At 40.8% G+C, this 19,093-nt stretch overlaps 1 protein-coding gene across 1 annotated transcript; it reads right to left on the reverse strand.

Annotated features, from left to right (window-relative positions):
* Positions 1-1,503: 1,503 nt before the first annotated feature.
* GPALPP1 (GPALPP motifs containing 1) lies at positions 1,504-19,004 on the reverse strand. The gene is made up of 9 exons (XM_082277680.1): positions 18,845-19,004; positions 17,418-17,483; positions 13,161-13,305; positions 12,058-12,153; positions 8,113-8,221; positions 5,461-5,595; positions 5,087-5,251; positions 4,573-4,671; positions 1,504-2,420 (listed from the first exon to the last, which is right to left on the reverse strand). The coding sequence occupies exons 1-9, from the start codon at positions 18,927-18,929 to the stop codon at positions 2,202-2,204; spliced, it is 1,119 nt and encodes a 372-aa protein (XP_082133806.1). The 5' UTR covers positions 18,930-19,004; the 3' UTR covers positions 1,504-2,201.
* Positions 19,005-19,093: the final 89 nt, after the last annotated feature.

Here is a 19,093-nt window from a genome sequence, read left to right on the forward strand (position 1 = left end):
CACTGACATCATCAAGTCTTTAAAAAGCTGCCACAGAGCTGGGGGGGGGAGGGGGAAGAGTCAAAACCAAGTTCCCAGCTCACATCAAGGCTTCACGAATTAGAACCACGTGTCCCACATATGGAGGGGTAGTGTACGATGGCAAAGGGGCTGCTGCACTCCCGTTGTGAGAACTCTCAAACGTGGCCATGGACAGGGCGGGAGACCATGATGGGGCCAGGGAGGGCATTCAGCAAACAGCAGGAAGCCAACCAGATGGCAAGGCCTGGCCATCTGTGACATTTGATGACCAGTCCTCAGTTTGGAGGAGGAGGGGCCAAAGAACAAAAATGAAAACAGAGCACATAACAACAAAATTTTTGTACAAGCAGCCCTCGTCCTTGCTCCAGACTTTGAATGAGCAAGGACTGAACGATGTGCTCATGAAGTAATTTTTTCTCAACTGTGAAGACTTAGCTGGTCATGCCATGCTCACCCTGTCATCGCTTTAGTTGCCTAAAAAAGTCCCAGAACTTTCTAATACTGCTTTTTCAATTAAGAAATCTACATTTGTTCAGAAAGTAGAAACCTAATGAGGCCCTGCTTGCTGAGTTAAAAAAGCATGAGGCACTAAGAGAAGTCTATATTAGGGGAAGAAAAATAAACAGCCCTTTTTTAAAACCCTCCTCTCACCTCAAAACAAAAGGCTCAGAAACTGAAAACTGATTAAATAAAAAGCAAACACAATGCAAAATCAGTCTCTCTTTTGCCTGAAGGTAGCAGATTTTTCAGGTGGCAGAATAAATCATCTATTATAAAAGAAAAAGTGATATCTAAATACATTCCATGTAAGCACTCATTTGCAACATTGGAAACTCTCCAAGACTTCTCAGCACACGAAGCCTGTGTCTCCAGCTCACACACGGGTGCAATAAAATAAGATCAAGTTTTTAACTATTCATTTTTGGAGCTTGTTAGGTTACTGCTCCATTAAACATGAAGTAACCCAGACACCATTTCTCAGGGTAGCCTTTTTCCAAATTACAGGAATTTTTTCAAATTACAGCAAACCCCACAGTATTTATACTTCCAAACAAGTTACCAGCATCTCATATATAAAATTGTTTTCATGTAGAGGTACTTCCAGTAACTGTTAACAAAGAAGGATCCTAAACAGTATTTGAGACAAAGGGTGAAAGCACAGGTCTAATTTTAAATAATTAACACAGAGTGTCACAAAATCATTTAGGTTGGCTCATCACCACCTTGTAGACCAAAGCACGGAGTGCCATATCCAGTTGTTTCTTGAACACCATCAGGGATACTGACTCCACCACCTCCCTGAGCAGCCCATTCCAGTGTTTAATAACCCTTTCTGCTGCTAACACACAGAAGAGGTAAAGAACTCTAAATGTGAATGTACACTTTTTTAAATGTCAGATTTATTTCCTTTTGGATACAAAGAGCTGTTCTGCTCTGCAAATTAATGGACAAAAATAGGCCTTATTTTGACTTTAAGCCCATACAATGTGAAAAAAAGATGGATTTCTGATGACAATCCCTACAAATTGAAACTCAAATAAGATTTTCTCTTCTCATATACTACCATTTTACAACTAACTCTAGAAACCTTGAGGTTTTACTGCTCCTACTACCCCTAGCTCTTCCTGCTATAGAAACTATTCTGCATACATATAAACCTATATTTATGTACAGACACAGAATCACAGAAATAAAAGCCCTGGGCAAATGTAAAAGTTGCCATTTGAGTTTATACTCCCCAGCAGGAACTCCAGTCAAGCAATGTTCTGCACACAAATGTAAAGGGGATCTTTCCATGGCCTTCAGGTCAGGTTCAGAAAGACTATCTTAAGCATGGCAGGAGAAAAGGGAAAACTGCCAACTCCACTGCAAGATCAAATCTAGAGCTCCTTAAAAATCCACCTATTTTAATTAATTATTTTTATGCTAGCAACAAAAAATATATGTATCAAAGTTTTAAAGTAGCAAATTTATATTTTTTTTTTTTATACCAGGACTTTCCTTTACTACTTTAGTTTTAGTACAGATGATCCTCCCTAAGAGAGTATTTACAGACAAGGAAAAGTAGTTAAACATCAGGATATTTATTTGGTATACAAATATTTACAGAAAAATACTTACAAAAATTAAGTATTCAAATTTTAATTGACTTCACTTCAAAAAAGCTTAATGCTTTCATCTTATAAAAACATGTTGCCTTTACTGTGCTCAAATTTACTATTCAGATCTCTGGATTTTCTTATAAGAGCTTTCTTTTGTGCTTCATCAAAGCGATTGACTTTGAGATCCTGCTCTCTGTCAAACGGCCTTCTTTCCTGAGGTTTGGTCTTCTCTTCAGACGCTTTGCTCTTCAGCTTTTTCTGATGGATGTCCATGAGAGACTCTGACCTCTTTGACTCCTGGAAAAAATGAGAAGGAAGAGGAAGTAAAGTATTAAAGAATATCAGCAACAGCACAGAAAATCCAAATGGAAGGATTGATGTTAGGAAGGCTAAAAACTCCGGAAAAAGAAGACAGCTTAGTAACTGGATATAGAATGATAAATTTAGCATACATGGAGTAGAAAGTGTGAGCAATCTTGTCCAGGCTAAATTACTAATAATTCACTGATATAGACAGCCATAATGTTGTAGATAGCCACGATGTCATTGAATCCCTGCAGACAATGCAGATAAATTATAAAAATAATGCAAAAGAAATATAAAAGTTATTCTGCCGCTATTGTCAGAATGAAGACACCAGGTCAAAAGAAATACCTCAAAGTACAGGCCTAGTTTCTTACAAACATCCCCAAAGCACCTGGATTTGGTGACTGCTAGGGGCAGGAACTAGAGGCAGGAACTAGGGGCAGAAGCTAGAGACCCTTTCAATCTTTCATGCACTATGGTGGCTTTTTTAATGTGTGCTCCTAACTTTGAATCATCTGTTGAAAGCCCACAGGACAAAGTCACAGGTTTGAGCTGGAGCATGTATTTTGCCAACTCAAGGACTTTAGCTGCATTTCTTAAAGAGCATGATCCAACCCAAACACAACATAAAACTTCTGCTGATTTCACACAGGAGCAGGATTAGCTTTCCATATGGCCCCTCATTTATTCAGATACAGTGCATTAGTGTATCTAAACCAATTCTCTCATGAAAAAGTACAAAGTCGAGCAGCTCTGTTTTCTCATGATTTTCCTTCGCTTCCTCTGCAAACACTTACTACATCACACATGAAAATAGTACTTTATGCATGAACTAAGAAAAGATTCTCACGGAAAACAGAAAATAGACAATACTTATTCATGACATAACTATGTCAGTGGTGACAAAATTGCACCAGAGAATGCATGTGGCATCAGCATTGAAAGAAGAAACTACTTTAAGTATGAAATCTTCTATTCTAGTGAAGTATCCTTGGTAAATGTCAGTGGAGAAAGAAATAGGAAAGAATAGAGGAAAAAACTTTAAAAGAAAAACACCCATAACAACGAGCTGAAAGCCAGAAAAGAGCTGATTTAACAAAAGGAAAAAACAAACAACAAAACAACCCAAGAAACATGGTTCTTAAACTTTGAGACAACTCCACGAATCTTAGAAACAGCAAAGGCCTGAGTATGTTTTATTCTGGCAGTGGAATGGTAGAGAGCAAAACCCACAGTTTTACATGAAAATTATTTTACTGTATGCACAGTGACAGTAGAAACAAACACTAAAGAAGAACCTTAAGACAGAATGCCAATAGCTTTGGATTTGCAAGTCTCCAAGTCAGGAGGGACACATGATTTAATGAACTACAAATAAATTATCAGAAGTGCCAGATAAACATAACTCATGTAAAATAAGCCAAAGCTGTGATTGTCAAGTTAATTGTCCTCTCAAGAGACAAGACTGCCTTCCATAAGAGTTCAGGCCATACATCAGGGAAGAACTGGAATGAACAGCTGTAAGCAGGCAGTGGTCTGCACACTCTGGGGGACAGGGCAGACAGATAGAAAAGTGAGAGAGAGTTTGACATGGAATTCAGATTTCTAGTAATCAGCATCTGTCTGTGAACATTATCTGCTCCTGTAGAGATTGTGAAAAACTACATGTAATGAAGTTGCTGTAATGAGTAGTTAATGTAATTAATGACATAGGGTAATTAATGCAGTGACCTGCTTAGCCCATCAAGCCTCTTTTAGGTTAATGCTTATGTTGGACTAGAAGTTAAACCTGTACTATTGTTTTGTTCTTGGGATGTCAGTAATTGGATTAAGCAAGAAGCTAGTATTTCCATTAAGGTCCCAGCAACCATGTCCTGACACAAGGATGATTTAAGGAAAGCACCATCTAAAACTGAGACGATATACACAAACCCAAATTCTGTCACGTTGGAGAGGACCCAATCCTGCTCTTGTTGACGTTAATGCCAAGTGTTCTAATGTCTCAAAACAGCAGTAGGTTTGGGCACTAAAAGGGAAAACTGTAGTGGCATCACCATGGAAACCAGCAGCATTAGAAATGAGAACCAGAAGAAAAGAGTGAAGAACTAAAGGAAATGAGGAAGTATTTTGTGATTACACTTACATTGTACAAAGTCACCTGCTCAATAAGCCTCTTGTCTCTCCCAGATAATACCATTTCTTCATTATCCTTACTGCTTGATTTTTTCGCTTCCTCTCTTTCCTGATGAGTAGAAGAAAATGACATGCTATAGTAATCAGAAGATCTGAAGTAAAAGCAAGCAAATCTATATTTACTTTAATTAAATCTGGAGGGTAAAGGCCATGATAGAGGCCATCAGATATTTTCTGCTCAGCTTGATAGAAGAAAAAACTGGACATGCTAATTGGAAAGTCAATGAGCTGATACAGAGTATCTGACTACTGCAAAAAGGGAGCAGAAAAAATTTCCTATCAATGATACTTAATGTTGTTTTTTCATTGCCTTTATCTTTAAGCCTGAATTAGTAAATTTTGATAACAAAGAAAAATCTGGGAAAAAAAATTTCACTGAGCAGCCCATGGTATCTTTGTTTACACAGATCATCAGTAACACCTACTGCCTGCAGGTGTATATGAATGAATAAATAAATGCTCACCTTGGCTTTTCTCTCTCTGTCTGCTGGAGTATCTGTCCAAATAGATCTATCACCTGATTTGTCATCAGCTCGTCTCTTGAATGTTCTTGGGCCAAATCCAAAGCTTTTCAACTCAGGTGGGAGCTCTGTCATCCATGATTCCCTGGTAACTTGTTTGGGTTCATCCTAAACAAGTAGGGGTGGAGGGAAGAGTGAAAAAAGCAGAATCAAAAATTACTGTCTGAATCTCTTAGCTTCCAGCAGAAATCATATATTATTTTCTTTGTGTTAACTCCTGCAAACACGTAGCATCCCAAGTAGAACTGCAACCAGGCAAGGAGAAAGACAAATACACTCCAGCAACAAAATATTAGAAATCAAGAAATCCAACTTACACTGTCTGCTGTAGTAAGTTTTTCTTTCATTCTCTGAGCTCTGCGTTCAAATTCTTTAGCCACATCAGACTCCACTGGTCCTTTTGCAGGCATCGGCCCTATAAGATTGTCCTCCTCCTCGCTACTATCTGTCAGCTTCCAAAAATAAAACATTTCTTTCAACCATAGTGTTAAGAACATCAAGAAACATTTCAGCTTTATAGAATTAGAATGACTTTGTCTAGAAGAGCATATAAACCTAATGCAATGCATCACCCAGACAACAAAAACCTGGATTAAAACTCTGGATTAGACCTGCGCTAGCACTTGAACATGGATCCTTCATCTCCACTTTGCCAAAAGCAGCATCTCTTGTCTGAGGCAAGACTGCTGGTAAAGGCAGTGGAAGCACATAAAGCCCTGCTTCTTTTACACTGCTCTGCACACAGCCACGCAGCCTCTGGCCGTGGGTAAATTTGGAACACACAAGCATACAACTTCCATACTTTGGGCTTTACCATCGCTGGCAGCGTTTGGATGCATCTCCCTAATAAGGATCACACTTTCACACTGCAAGAACTGTCTCAAGCTCAGATTCTGAAAGGATGCCAGAAAGATTAAAGTGCAAGATAGGGTACCAGTGGCATGCAGGGTACTAGGCCCCTGGGTCATTCACTTCTTTGATCCCTCATGGATCCCTTCAGGAAGGATTTCTTCACTGAAAGGGTTGTCAAGCATTGGAACAGGCTGCCAGGGAGGTGGGGGAGCCGCCATTCCTTTATTCCTGGAAGCGTTCAAGAAACGACTGGACATGCCCTTAACGCCATAGTCTAGTTGACAAGGTGGTGATGGGCCAAGCGTTGGACTCCACAGTCCTGGAGGTCTTTTCCAACTTAATGATTCTATGATTCTGACATTGCATTCTAAGCAATTATTTGGAGAAGGGCTAAAACAATATGTTTGAAAGGGACTAGATGTCAATAAGAGTCTTCGTAGTTGCCAGGGGTTGTACAGAAAGCTCACTGGTGCCTCCCTCCAAGTTCAAACAGTACAGATGCGGAGGGAGGCAAAACCCAACAGAAATGGTGATGACACAGTGCCCTGGGAGCAAAGATAAGGTGCCCAATATCTACAAAAGTGCAAAGATTTCACTACAATCTGACTGTGCGTGATAAAGCAATGGGAGTAGGATGACAAGGATGTGCAGCCAGGAAGCGCAAAGCATTACTTGAGAGTACACAAGGTGGTGAGTCATTAGATTCACTGATGCAAAGTGAAGAGTCAGCATGGAATAAGCTGCCTCTAAAGATGTACCTGAATACAAAATAATTAAGTAAATTTTTTAAAAAGCCAACAAGAAATTACTCATATTCAAAAATAATAAGAAGAGTATTATTAGGGAGAGGTAAAAAAAAGATAATTATTAGGAAGAGAAAAAAGGTAAGTTCTGTAATACCTCTGAAAAAGCTGATGCTAGAAGATGTATTTATGAGAAAAGAGACTTTTTTTGTTTGCAAAATATAAAGGCAGACCAGTTTTGACATCTCTGCCTCAAGAGATTTGTCACTATGATAAATTGCTTAATCGTTATTTGGAGTTATAAGACGACGAGTATCTCAGAAATGTCAGGTAATCTTTCTTCACGATGAATTACAACATCACTCACAGCAGTAGGCTGGAGAATTACATGCTTTGCAACCACTAACCAAAAAAGTGAAGTTTCAAAGCAGCCTTTGCATCCTTCCTTCCTGACGTGTCTATCATCTCCCATAGTGTCTGGGAGTTAAATGTAAAAATGTAAGTATTTAAAAATAGACAGAATAACCATTAATTCTCCCAAGGAATTAATGTTCAGTTTATCATAGCATGAGAGAGATTCAATTGCCTAAGCACTGGTATCCAGCACCATTTTTGGTGTCTTTGGGTCTCCTGCCTGGCATAAAAGGTGCTGCTCAAGAAGGGCATAACCTTCTCTAAAGGTGCTACTCCCTACTTGACAGCCCCTCCCACAGGCAATTTGGAACCCCCAGAATGGTACTGGAAGCCCAAGTTTAGGGAGCTCAATCTTCCCCATAGCTGTATTTTATCACACATCTTGTTCCTGAATGTTCTTTAGTAGCACACACATTATTTTTCAACCAGGGATTGCAGACTACAGAACTTCTACCTAGTTTTTACCTAACATGACCAGAAGAGTCAAAAAACATGAACCAGAAAGGTGTGCCAGTGTCACTGTCCTGCACCACCTCACTCCCAGTTACAGGTATTATCCTGCAATTGCTAAGAACAATTTAGTGACACTAAATGCCACTCTTGATTGTATTCTTTTGGATAAACTTATTTAAAGGTTGTAGCCACTAATAAATTAAGGAGGTGAAGATGTGTCTTCTGCTTGCAGCTTAGGATGCCAAGATAGCTCGTGTTCATTGAGTGCACCATCTATCTACCAGCCAAAAAGCACAACGAAACAGACCAGTCTTTTTGGTTTCTTTTATTTTTTTCTTAAGGCTTATTTATGCTCCAGTATTTGACTCCAGCAAAAATATGCCAGACACTTCCTGGTCCAAAATTAAACTGTCATCCTGAGAAGTATGTCTAGTAGTCTCTTTCAGGCTGCAACTTAACCATTTCAGATAGCTTGTACTAAAACAAAAGGCTTCTGTTTTCACAAACCTGGGGACGGGATTCTGACGAAACAGACGGTCCTATGAAACATCTGCTACTCCTGGTGTCCTCTGAAGGTTTCCTAAAGCCAGGTGGTAATGCAGGACCTATAATGGGTCTTGATAGCAGGGGAAAAAAAAAAAAAAGTCCTGATTTTTTAGTTGAGGGGGGAAAAAATGTAACAGATCAATACAAAAATAAAAACAAAACACTGATGAGAAGTGTGACTTTCCTTCCTACCCATGCCAAGTGTGCCCCTGTGCATACACACTGTAGAAATAGCTGAGTAAGAGTGTCTCCATTTTCCAGGAGGACCTGTGCAGACAATTTTGATGCAAAATAACCAGGAAAGTCACAGGATGTAGTCAAGGGAATAAATTTTTTCTTCCCTAGCTTCCTTCACTAGATTCAAGAGCAATGAAAGGTGATAAGACAAATATACACTCCTACTTCTCAATCAACAAACCCAATTTTGTCCTTCTTGTCTTGCACCTCAGTTTCACTGTCCTTTGATAGAAGAAACAGTGAACTGCTCCAATTTTATTTTACCTTGGAGTGGGAAAGAGAGAAGGAAAGTTTTGTGATTTCAGGTAACTTCACTGATTTGTTTTTAAGCAGCAGCAGCTCTGCAAGCAATGTGACTCAGTTGTCTCCACAAACACAGGAAGGTGAGAATCTTTTACACAGGTGAAAAGAATACTACAAACTGTTGCTCAAAGAAACTGCTCTTGCTGTATTGAAAGTCTTCTGAATGCGGGTTCCTCTTAATAATCCACCATAATATTCTTTAAAGCTAATAAAAGTTAATAAAAAACCCAAACAACTGTCACCTGAAGACATCCAAGTGACAGCATCCTCACAATATAACAGCAGACTTGGTTTATTATGACCTTCAGTTGTGAGCTTTAAGTTATCAAATGTAACAACACATGAACTGAATTTGCTAATTATGGCTCTTATTCAATCCCACATAATCTAATCAGCACAGCTCTGCTGTAGTGATATTATTGTCAGGGTTTAAAGAGGGGAAATAAAAGATACAAATTCTTGCTGAAGAACCAACCACAGATATACAGACATGAGCAATAAATACGAGCTCAGGCTAGGATAAGGGCACTGGTGAGGTTTTAAACCCAGGCAAGAAGTCTGGGTTAATTTTGAAGTTCCACCCCAACCTAGCTGCTGCAGTTTTATTTTCCTTCCTTCCTTCCTTCCTGACTACTTTCTTGTTAAGACAATGTTTTAAATTCCTAATGTAATTTAAAGAGATTGAGTTTAAACTTACACAGCTACAGCCAAAAAAAAATCTTTTATTTTAGTACAGAAGTACCTTTATTCTGCATGGAGAGACAGATAAACCAAACTATAAAAAAAGCTCTCTACTAAAATATATGAGAACATCTCTGTTGTGGGCTGGATCCGTGCAACTTGTGATAAAGAACCAATCTCAAATGCTCAGTCTTGATTCTGTCACAGCTCAAAGGCTCTTTTAGGGAACAGAAAAGTAGTTCTCATATTCACCCTTCCCATGCTTTCCACCTCTTATGTTTTTTTTTTCCCTCACATGAACAACCCCATCTCTTCAGTCTTTCCACAGCAGTACACAGGGGACATGATCCTTGACAGTTTCCTGGATGTCCAAAGGGTCTCTGAACAGGTGAACTGAATCTAAATACTAGTAATATATTAACTCTGATAATATACTTAATAATACATTAGCTACTAATAAATAACTGATAAACACATTTTACTGCTAGAGGCAACTTCAGTACCTACACATGTTCAAAAATACCCCCCAAACTTTTGGACCAAGCTTTAATTTAAGGAATACTGCATTTCACATATAGTAAAGAACATTTTCCTGTTGTTGGACTCTGAAGTCCTTGCTAATGCACGTTTTAAGATGGGTATTTCAGCATTCTTCTGATGTATAACATAAAATTTTTTAAGATCACCTTCGCTCTTTCCCTTGATGTGTGAACACTTCAGAAATATTTATGAGTGCTGCACTTCTGTCTAACATTGATAAACTGTAATATAATCTCCAAAGTTGAAGGAAATCTTTTCACATATATATTTAATTCTGGAATGATTCAAACCATTTTCAACAAGCTGCAGATTGCCACATAAGCTGCCCCTAATCATGAACATGTTGCTTTGACAAGTCTGGAAAAGATGTGAGAGAATAAAAGCTTTTCTAAAGAACGAACATGTCATACAGAACTAATAAACAGCCTGTCCATACACTGAAACAAACGACCTGCATTTTTTTCAATTATTCATGGCTCAGTTGGCAGCTGGCAATCTGCTCAAGGCTAAGGGCAATGCAGCAGGGAGACAGCAGCATCGTGTCTGCGCCCTGCACAGCTTACAAGCCTCCCAGACTCCACTCCCAGGTGTGTGGGGGCGGAAGGCAGACAAGGCTCTTCCCACACATCACACCGTTCCCACCTATTCAGGGAATGAGGCTGGTGCGAAACAGCTCTCCTCAATCTGCTTTCTCAGTGCGTGCTAGGAGCAATTGTATGGTGAGGTAGGAAAAGAACAGAGCGGGTGCCAAGTGCCTTCTACTGCTTTAATCTATCACAGACACAGAGCAGACTCTTGCCTCAGTGTCACAGAGCCACAGAATATTCTGAGTTGGAAGGGACCCAAAAGGATCATCCAGTCCAACTCTTGAGTGAATGGCCCCTTCCTCTTCCATTTTATCACAAGTATTCATGTCAAAAATCAAGAAAGCAAGAAGGCTACCTCTGCTGATACTAGAAGTTACAAGCATTTATTTTTTTTAATTAGAGAATACATTCTTTTTAATGACCTGCTACATTTTATAATTAAAGTAATATTTTGTGCATACAGAACACAAGAAAAAGGAAAAAACATTAGTTGTTTGTGGGACCATCAAAGCACCAAATGATCCCACCGAGCATGATACCCATAACTACCGAAGAGTTTTTGATTAAAGTGTAACCAAACGTACACAAGGAGGATACTTCCAAATAGCCTTAGTTACATAAATTCTTGTTTTCCTAGCTGCTGCCAAGCATCATAAAAATTTATGCAAACTAAAATCCAGAAATTTAACTTTGAAATTTTTTTTGAGATGGTATATTACACACACAGCTCAACAGTAAATTGAGTCACCTTCCTGGAACTGAAAACTCATCCTTGACAGGCAAGTATTGCTTTATTTTATCTACCAACTCCCTATTGCTTTGAGGAAGATAAAAGTGATCAAGGGACTCTTGGACTTCTCAAAAAGTATCGCCTTGGAAGCACCAATTCCACTATGGACTATAACTTCAAATTAAAGAAGGAAGCGCACAGATTGATGTAAAGATTAAAAGGCTCTGAGACACAGTTGAGTTCAGTATAGAAAATCCGTATCATATTTTTTGGGGGAAGTATTTTATAATTGTAAGCAATCAAATGGAAAGCTTCCTGATAGAGACCATAAATAATGCTTATTTGTGTACACCTCACAGCCTCTTTTCTAGAAATCTACAGTGTTCAGGGTAGTTTTGTACCTGGAGACATGTAAGCAATACTCCTTGATGCATTAGCAAATGACATGGTATGGCATCACACAAAAGGTAACTGCCCCAGTTCCTCACAGACCAGCATGAACTACAGAACTATGGGTCCTTGTACCCATAATTTGTTTTTTCTCCACTGATCTGAGACCTCTCAAAAGAAATGGAGGAAATTTGACATCCAAAGTACATCTCAGAAAATTCACATTAGTTCTTTCACTCTCCTTCCAACCTGCTCTAGGAGGGCTGTGTGTTCTGTTTCAAGGGAATGCTGTTCTTGTTCTCAGAACATGGAGGAAGCATTAACTCTAATCACCTGAAGTGCATAACTGAAGTGTTCTGTAATAGTGACACAAAATATTTAATCTAAAATAATTGTGTTTTAATGAAAAGAATCTGAATAAAACTCCATTTTAATTACCTCTCTGGAGAATCATCCTGTTTTTTAAATCCAGGAGGAAGAGCTGGCCCAAAAAAGCCATCATCATCATCGTCTTCATTAATACTTTTTGGCTTTCTGCAAATACAGATTTCACTTAATAATTACCTTGACATGCATAGCAATTATCTACATTTTAAAAAGAAAAAAACACATAACATTATTTCATAGGGTCTTCTGTACTAAATATCCTGCCGTTACCAAGGAAACGGTGCAAAAGGATCCAAAATGATTTGAAGCAATTAAAAAATTGGGAGTCTAAGCTTCACTTCAAAAATGTTCTGACATTTAAAAAAAGAAAAAAAATTTAAAAACAACATTAAGAATGCTTTTGCTGTAGAAAGAAGTTTAGTATAATGTTGAAATACCATTTTCTAGTCACAAAGTAATTTAAAATTCAGCACACTTCTTTCTCCATTTTTATACACTGTCTGCATGTTGAGTAGTATTTTTCCTGCTCAGTTCTAATTAGCTGAAAAACTATTGACTAAGAAAACAAGAAAAAAGTGAATAATAATTACTCTAGCACTCATTAAGATGGCATACTGGCCTTCAAGTCTCTTACACAAGGCTTAGAGCAAACACATACAAATTCTTAACACAGAAATTGTGAGTAACGAACCCAACAAATTAGAGTATCTGCAGACTCCTGTTACTTGCTAAACAGTTCAGGTTTTTTCATTAGAGTTGACTTAATTGAATGCATAAATTCCTGTCCATAAACAGTTTTATGGCCTCTCAAAGTGAGCTTGTATACAAAAACCAGGGCAAAACTCAAGCATCAAATACTTATGTACATGGTAAGTGGTGTCTGTCCTAAGCGTAAACATGCAAAATTGCAGAACTAAAATCAAACACATAAATGCAAAGATCTGATTGCCCCAAATAACCTAATTCCACCCTAGGGGTGTCAAACAGGTCAGCTGAACATTCTTGGCCATGAAGAATATGCAGAACACATAAGCAAAAGCTTTACACAGGAACAGTTTACCTTTTTTTCTACAACATTGTCCCTTTCTCATAAATTAGACACATAACATTTGCAATACAATGTAAATATACAAGTAACCCAAGAACACACTCACTTGGGTGCTGGATCTCCTTCTGTCTCCTCTTCAGAATCTCTGTTTGTGTCTCTGGGTAGAGGAAGAGATTCTGAGTCGTCATCACTGTCAGGAGTTTCTGAGCTACAGCTGCTTCTGTAGCCTGGAGGCAGTGCTGGTCCTGCAACTGAACATCCAGAGTTATTTGGGACCATAAAATCACAGAATGATTTGATTTGGTTTGGACTGGAACGGACTTTAAAGACTATCTAGTTCTAATCTCCCTGCCATGGGCAGGGAACCTTCTACTAGACCAGGTTTAATAAGGATACTTATTAAAGGTTTCAAATGAGTATGATCTATCATAGCATTTCCAAAACACATATTTACTTGGAATTAAGTTTATTCCATCACTGTTCTCTCTAGCATTTAGAGAAGATACCTAAACAAACTTCTAGAAGTTACTTCTTTCAGCACAGTATTTCCATCAACATCCTGCCCTGAACTGTTCTGACTTAGGACATCACTAATCCTTTACTACATGAGCATCTTCTGGAACAGGACTAGAAAGCCCTGTTTTATATAACAACTACTGTACAATAGATGTGGCATAAACCAGTACATTTAAAGGAAACTACCACCTTAAAAAAGCATTTGAAGCTTACTAATGAAGAAACACATCATCTGTACATACACAGCGTGGGAGACCATAAGCTCTTAAACTGGAGCATTTGTGACCATAAAGCATTACATTAACTGCCAGCCTGCTTTAGGAATGGTTTAACTATTATTAAGGTTATTTCCAGTTCAGCTAAATGCGAACAGCAAGGACAGATTTAAGTACTCTGCTGAAAAAGGGATGATTTAGGCATTCAGAGAATTAATACAAAGAATTGTTGCTGTCAGAAGGCCAGGGCAGTGGATGGAGCTCTCCTGCTCCAGTCAAACCTACACGCTCTGGGGTAATATCTCAGCGAAGTTAAAATTCAGACACTAACACTGCTACCAGGCCTGAGCTGTTTCTGGCACTGTGCCCACCAGCAGACACTGATCTTTATACATTTATTTGGATATAGTACCATGTGCAGTGGATTCAGAAGCAGCTTAGCCATTGATCCTAAAAGAAAATGCCCCCCAAACAAGACCCTTAACACAGATACCCTCACAGGCTCAATCAACAAGGAGACAGCTGGAGCAAGCAAAAACAAGCAATGGTCCCAAGAAAAGGCCTTCCCAGTGCAGGGCAACACACACAGGGCCAGCACCCATTTACACAAACACAGTACAAACAAACAGCCCATGTTCCCGTGTAATGGAGATTTGATTCTACTGATGATTTAGCATCCTGAGACACAGACCCCTTTCCTCCTCTTAATATCGCAAGCACTGAGTACAAGACTTGCAGGACAGGGAGGTGTTTTGGTGAGGAAAAGACATTGTTCCTTTTATGAATAGCCAAGGGTCAGATGAAAAGATAAATGGTACCAGGAAATGACTTCTCCAGTTAAAGAACTGCAACCTTTTGATAGTACAAAATACAGCCTGATGCAGATTATGGTTCCATTGTTAGCTGACAAAGGCTAGACAGAAATCGAGTCCTTTGAGTGAGCCTCACAAAGCTTTTAATCATCTTCAGCACAAGAAACACAGAAGGACAGTCCACCAGTTACAAAGCATCCAGGCAGATCTGCCACTTCTTTGTTTCCTGTTTTAATGGAAAAGACTTTAACTGGGACATACAAATCCATTTCAGCACTATGAAGGGAAAAAAACAGCCCAACAAACCACTTCTCTCTCCCCCCAAAAAACCCAAACACCACACCCTAGCCTATAAAGGTAAAATAAATTCAAGATGAAAAGAAACAAACAGATGAATGATCAATAAGAATAAAAACTGCTATCAAGAAGTCTCCTCTTTTGGTACAAAAAGCACCACTTGGAAAAAAACACTTAAAGCCTAGACAAAACCTGCACAACTGCTTTCTCCAGCCACCTGGTGCCCTGACATCATGCAAGCAGACTTTATTTGCTCTAAATGCAAAAGAAAGGACTTAGAAGTGAAAGGAATAAACTCAGATGCAGTTTGGTGAGTCTGCTACCAGAGAGGAAGAGAGAAATTAGGAGCAGCTTTGTGAGCTGCACAGAACTAGTAAAACCAAAACTATTTAAGGAAGGAGACTGGTCCTACTGTCATGCTGTCCAACACCAGGGCTAACATACATCCTTTCATCCCAATCCCTCTCCGTTATGTTGGCAAAATTGTTTGCATGGGCTATGCAATAAACTGGATCAGGGAACTTAAGAGGCGTGAAAAGAACACTGCAAACCACAGCACTCCCCTGAAAGAACTGTTTGTTCACGGAACTGCAGCCTAAGCAGGACAACCAGAAATGGAGAGAAAGACTGACTAATGAAGGGAAAATGGCATTTAAAGCTTGAGGAAGAAAAAGTCATTGGACATGGTGAAAAGAAATGGAGGGGAAAAAGACTTGGGACTAAAAATTAATATGATCATGGTACTGACTGAGACTAACAATCAGCACAAAGATATGGATCAGGATGATTGGGGTGCCACAAGAAAGAGTAGAAAGGTAGGAATGGGAATTGCTAAGTGTAAATTCTGGGAGCAAAGAAAGAAAAGGATGAGGAGGGAGTCCAAGATCTAATCAAAAGTCTGTGAAATTCCCCAAAAGCCAGGAAAAAGTGGAAAAATACAGATGAAAGGAGGAACAGAGGAAAGATCAAAGAGTCAGGAAACTAAAACTAATGAGGTGAGGAGGATAAATGGATGTAGCAATGGTAGAGCAACAGAAAAGTGACAAAGTAACCAGAGCTCAGAACAATTTGGAGTAGGACAATGGGATAAAAAAGAATGAGAAGAAAATTTTGGGGATAGAGAGGTGAGAAACAGGACCAAGTGCGACTAAAGTGAATGTTTCACAGCTACTAGAAGTGATCATCCTACTAATGTTTCTCCGACTTGTCTTCTCCAATGAGCTCTTCTGGTGACTATCTGCCTGAAAACTAAGTCAATTCAATTCAGAAACCAAACTAAAAGCTACTTTTTGTTTTGTTTTGCTAGGGTTATTTCTGCTGTATTTCGGGATTCTAAGCAATCTACCACACCACCAGACATGCACTGGGAAGCTCTCAAGGACAGACAGGGCCTTTCACCTCCAGCATAGTGGTAGATCAATTCAGAAATATCACATCAACACATCTGTTTTGTAACAAATGTGGCCTCAATGCTGAAACAGACAAAACTCCCTTCTGCATCTCTGGCTATTTTTAGCCATTCCCTAGCACTTCTCTCCTGCTGGTACAAGGACGGTGCAGAGGCAGGGACAAATGGGCCAAAGGAAGTATGATTCTTCCAGCGGGAGCACAGGTAAGCCAGCTCCAAAGCACCACCACAAAGTGGAGAATCAGGAAATGTGTACGTCCCGTGGGTTGGACAAGCTGAAGAAGCTAAAGGATTTACCAGGGATGAGCTTTTGGGTCTGTCCAACTACCATTTGCTTCCATTCTGCTCCCAATTAAGGGTTGCAGAAGTATTACTAGCATTGCTTCTCTGACACCAGAGAAGTAGAGGTAGTCCATGGGCAATGTAGTTTGTCCCATGGTAAGAACACCAGTGGATATTGCGGGAGAAAGTGTCTGGATGCTCATATCCAAAGGGGTGGTGGGAGTGGGGTTCAAGGGGGGCTGAGATATTTGCTACTGACTGTGGTGCAAATCAGCCTGCACAAGGACATAAAATGCTACTGGAGAGTGGGCCAACTAGTCTCCCACAGCTGCAGACAGCTCCCAGGTGGATTGCCTCCAGAAGGAATGTATTAGCAATAAATCCAATCATAATCATACATAATCACTCTCCTATTTCTTGCGTCTGTCTGAAAGCCTTCTCTTGTGCCTGTCTGAGAGCCTTCTCTGCCACAGGCTGCTCAAAGTCCTACTTTGTTGCTGTTTGGAGTCAGAAGCTATGAAAGTAGAATAAAAAAACAAGTGCTCTTAAAGAAAAGCAATGAGCAGCTCCAATTATCAGCGAAGACTACTACGACAGGAAAAATACTGGAAAAGCTGCTCAGCTTTAAAAGGTGAAGCCTCTCTTAAAATACTAGAAAACACAAGGGAAATTGTTACAGAACAAATTCTACACCCATTTGACTCAAGACCCAGCAAATGCTCCAGAGCAGAAGGTACTTGTGGCAGCCCCACTGCATGATTTTTGTCACTCCAGGTGCAGGGCTCCAGATGGAGCTGTAGTTCTGTACAGCAAAGTGTGTTATGCCAAAGTACCTGCTCTCGTTTCTTCCTCTGCACTGCAGCAGTCTGCCTCATGGGGTGAGCGGGAACACTTAGCTGCTGTAAGTCAAAGCCAGGAAAAGTTTGTGAAAATTTTAAAGACAAACAACCTCCCAGTAGCTGGAGTTTGGGGCTTTTGTTTGTTTTCAAAGGCAAATAAAGTCCTTCACCCACTTCACACAGAAATTTACAAGCAGATCTTGGATCAGTTGCCAGTGCAACTGTAATACCATGGAACTGATATACACTGGGACAAAGAGTGGACAAACGCGGCTGAGTAACCTGGACTAGACACTGCTGAAACACTTGATGTCACAAACCCATGGCCTAATGACAAGTTAAACTTATTTTTTTCAGTGGATTCGTACACGATACAGATACTTGGAACGTGCATCAGTGTGTTGATGGAAAGTGAATGAGCCACTAACACAGATATGACCAGGAAAGGCAGCATCAGCTCATGTAGTCAGGGATTCCCCACAAAGCTGAGATCCGGGCCCAGAGCTTGATGTTGCCATGGTGTCAGCTAATGCAGCAGCTTTGTCCCTCTTCCTATTGCTCCCTCTTCTGGATTAAAAAATTAGCAGACAAGCACAGCAAACCTTTCCCATCAGAGCGTTCTTCAGAGTAATCGAATGGTCACTGACACACCGCCAGAAACTGAATATATGCACTAGTGCCTGGAGCCGGGATTAAAGACAAGGAGTGCAAACGCTCGAAGTGCTGCTTCCAGAGATATTACTGATAGAGAAGATGCAAGGCTTTTCGTGGGGGGACTAAGCTCCACTGCAGAAGAGCCAGCCTGGCAGTCAGACGGTCTCGGTGGGATCCCACTTCTGATGTGACTGCTCTCAACAGGAGAGACCCTGGCAGGCGAGGCACCACAGCCCCACTGACCGCCAGTCTGCCCCACATCCTGAGCTACACTGCCTGGAAAACCACAGCTAATGAAGTGGGTTGGCTTGGCAAAGGAAAGCACGCTGCACAGGCCCAGCCTCCTTTTCTGCCCACTAATTTCACACTTGGAGCTGCTGAAGAGCAGAGGCTTCAAAGCGCACGCGGGACAAAAGTAAACGACTCAAGGCAGTATTTTCTAAAGCGAGTTTTAGAGCTTTCCATGCCTGTAGCATTCCATCGCATATGGCGCCTTATTTTTCTTTTGTTTGTTTGTTTGCTTTGTGAAGAAGTCACTGTAATAACCCCCCCGGGAAGTTTAGCTCCATCCAGGTGCCGCACTGGCACACCCCACACTGTGACACACTGGGCTGCAGAGCCCCACTATCCCACCCACGGAGCATCCCGCTCTGTGGCAGACGGGCTGCAGAGCCGCTCTATCCCGCTCACAGAGCATCTCAGGCTATGGAACACCGCCTGCGGGGCCTCCCTATTCCGCCACCGCCGCCGCATCCCTGTGCTCTCACCCTGGCTGAAGTCCTCGCCCGGCTCGGCCTCGGCGCGGCGCGGGAAGCCGGGCGGCAGCGCGGGGCCGATGAGCTGGCGGGCCATGGCGCAGCCGGCTCCGAGGGCAGCCGGCTCCCTGTCGCCAGCCCGCTCCGCTTCCCCGCCGCCGACCCTGCGGCGCTGGCGGATGACGCCGCGCCCGCCCGGGAGGCTTCGCCTTCCTCAGCCCGGACGTGACGCGTTTAGCGGCCGCCGCCGGAGCGGCCCCA

Source organism: Coloeus monedula, assembly GCF_965178545.1.
Source record: "Coloeus monedula genome assembly, chromosome: 3".
In the NCBI taxonomy this organism is placed as follows: Eukaryota; Metazoa; Chordata; class Aves; order Passeriformes; family Corvidae; genus Coloeus; species Coloeus monedula.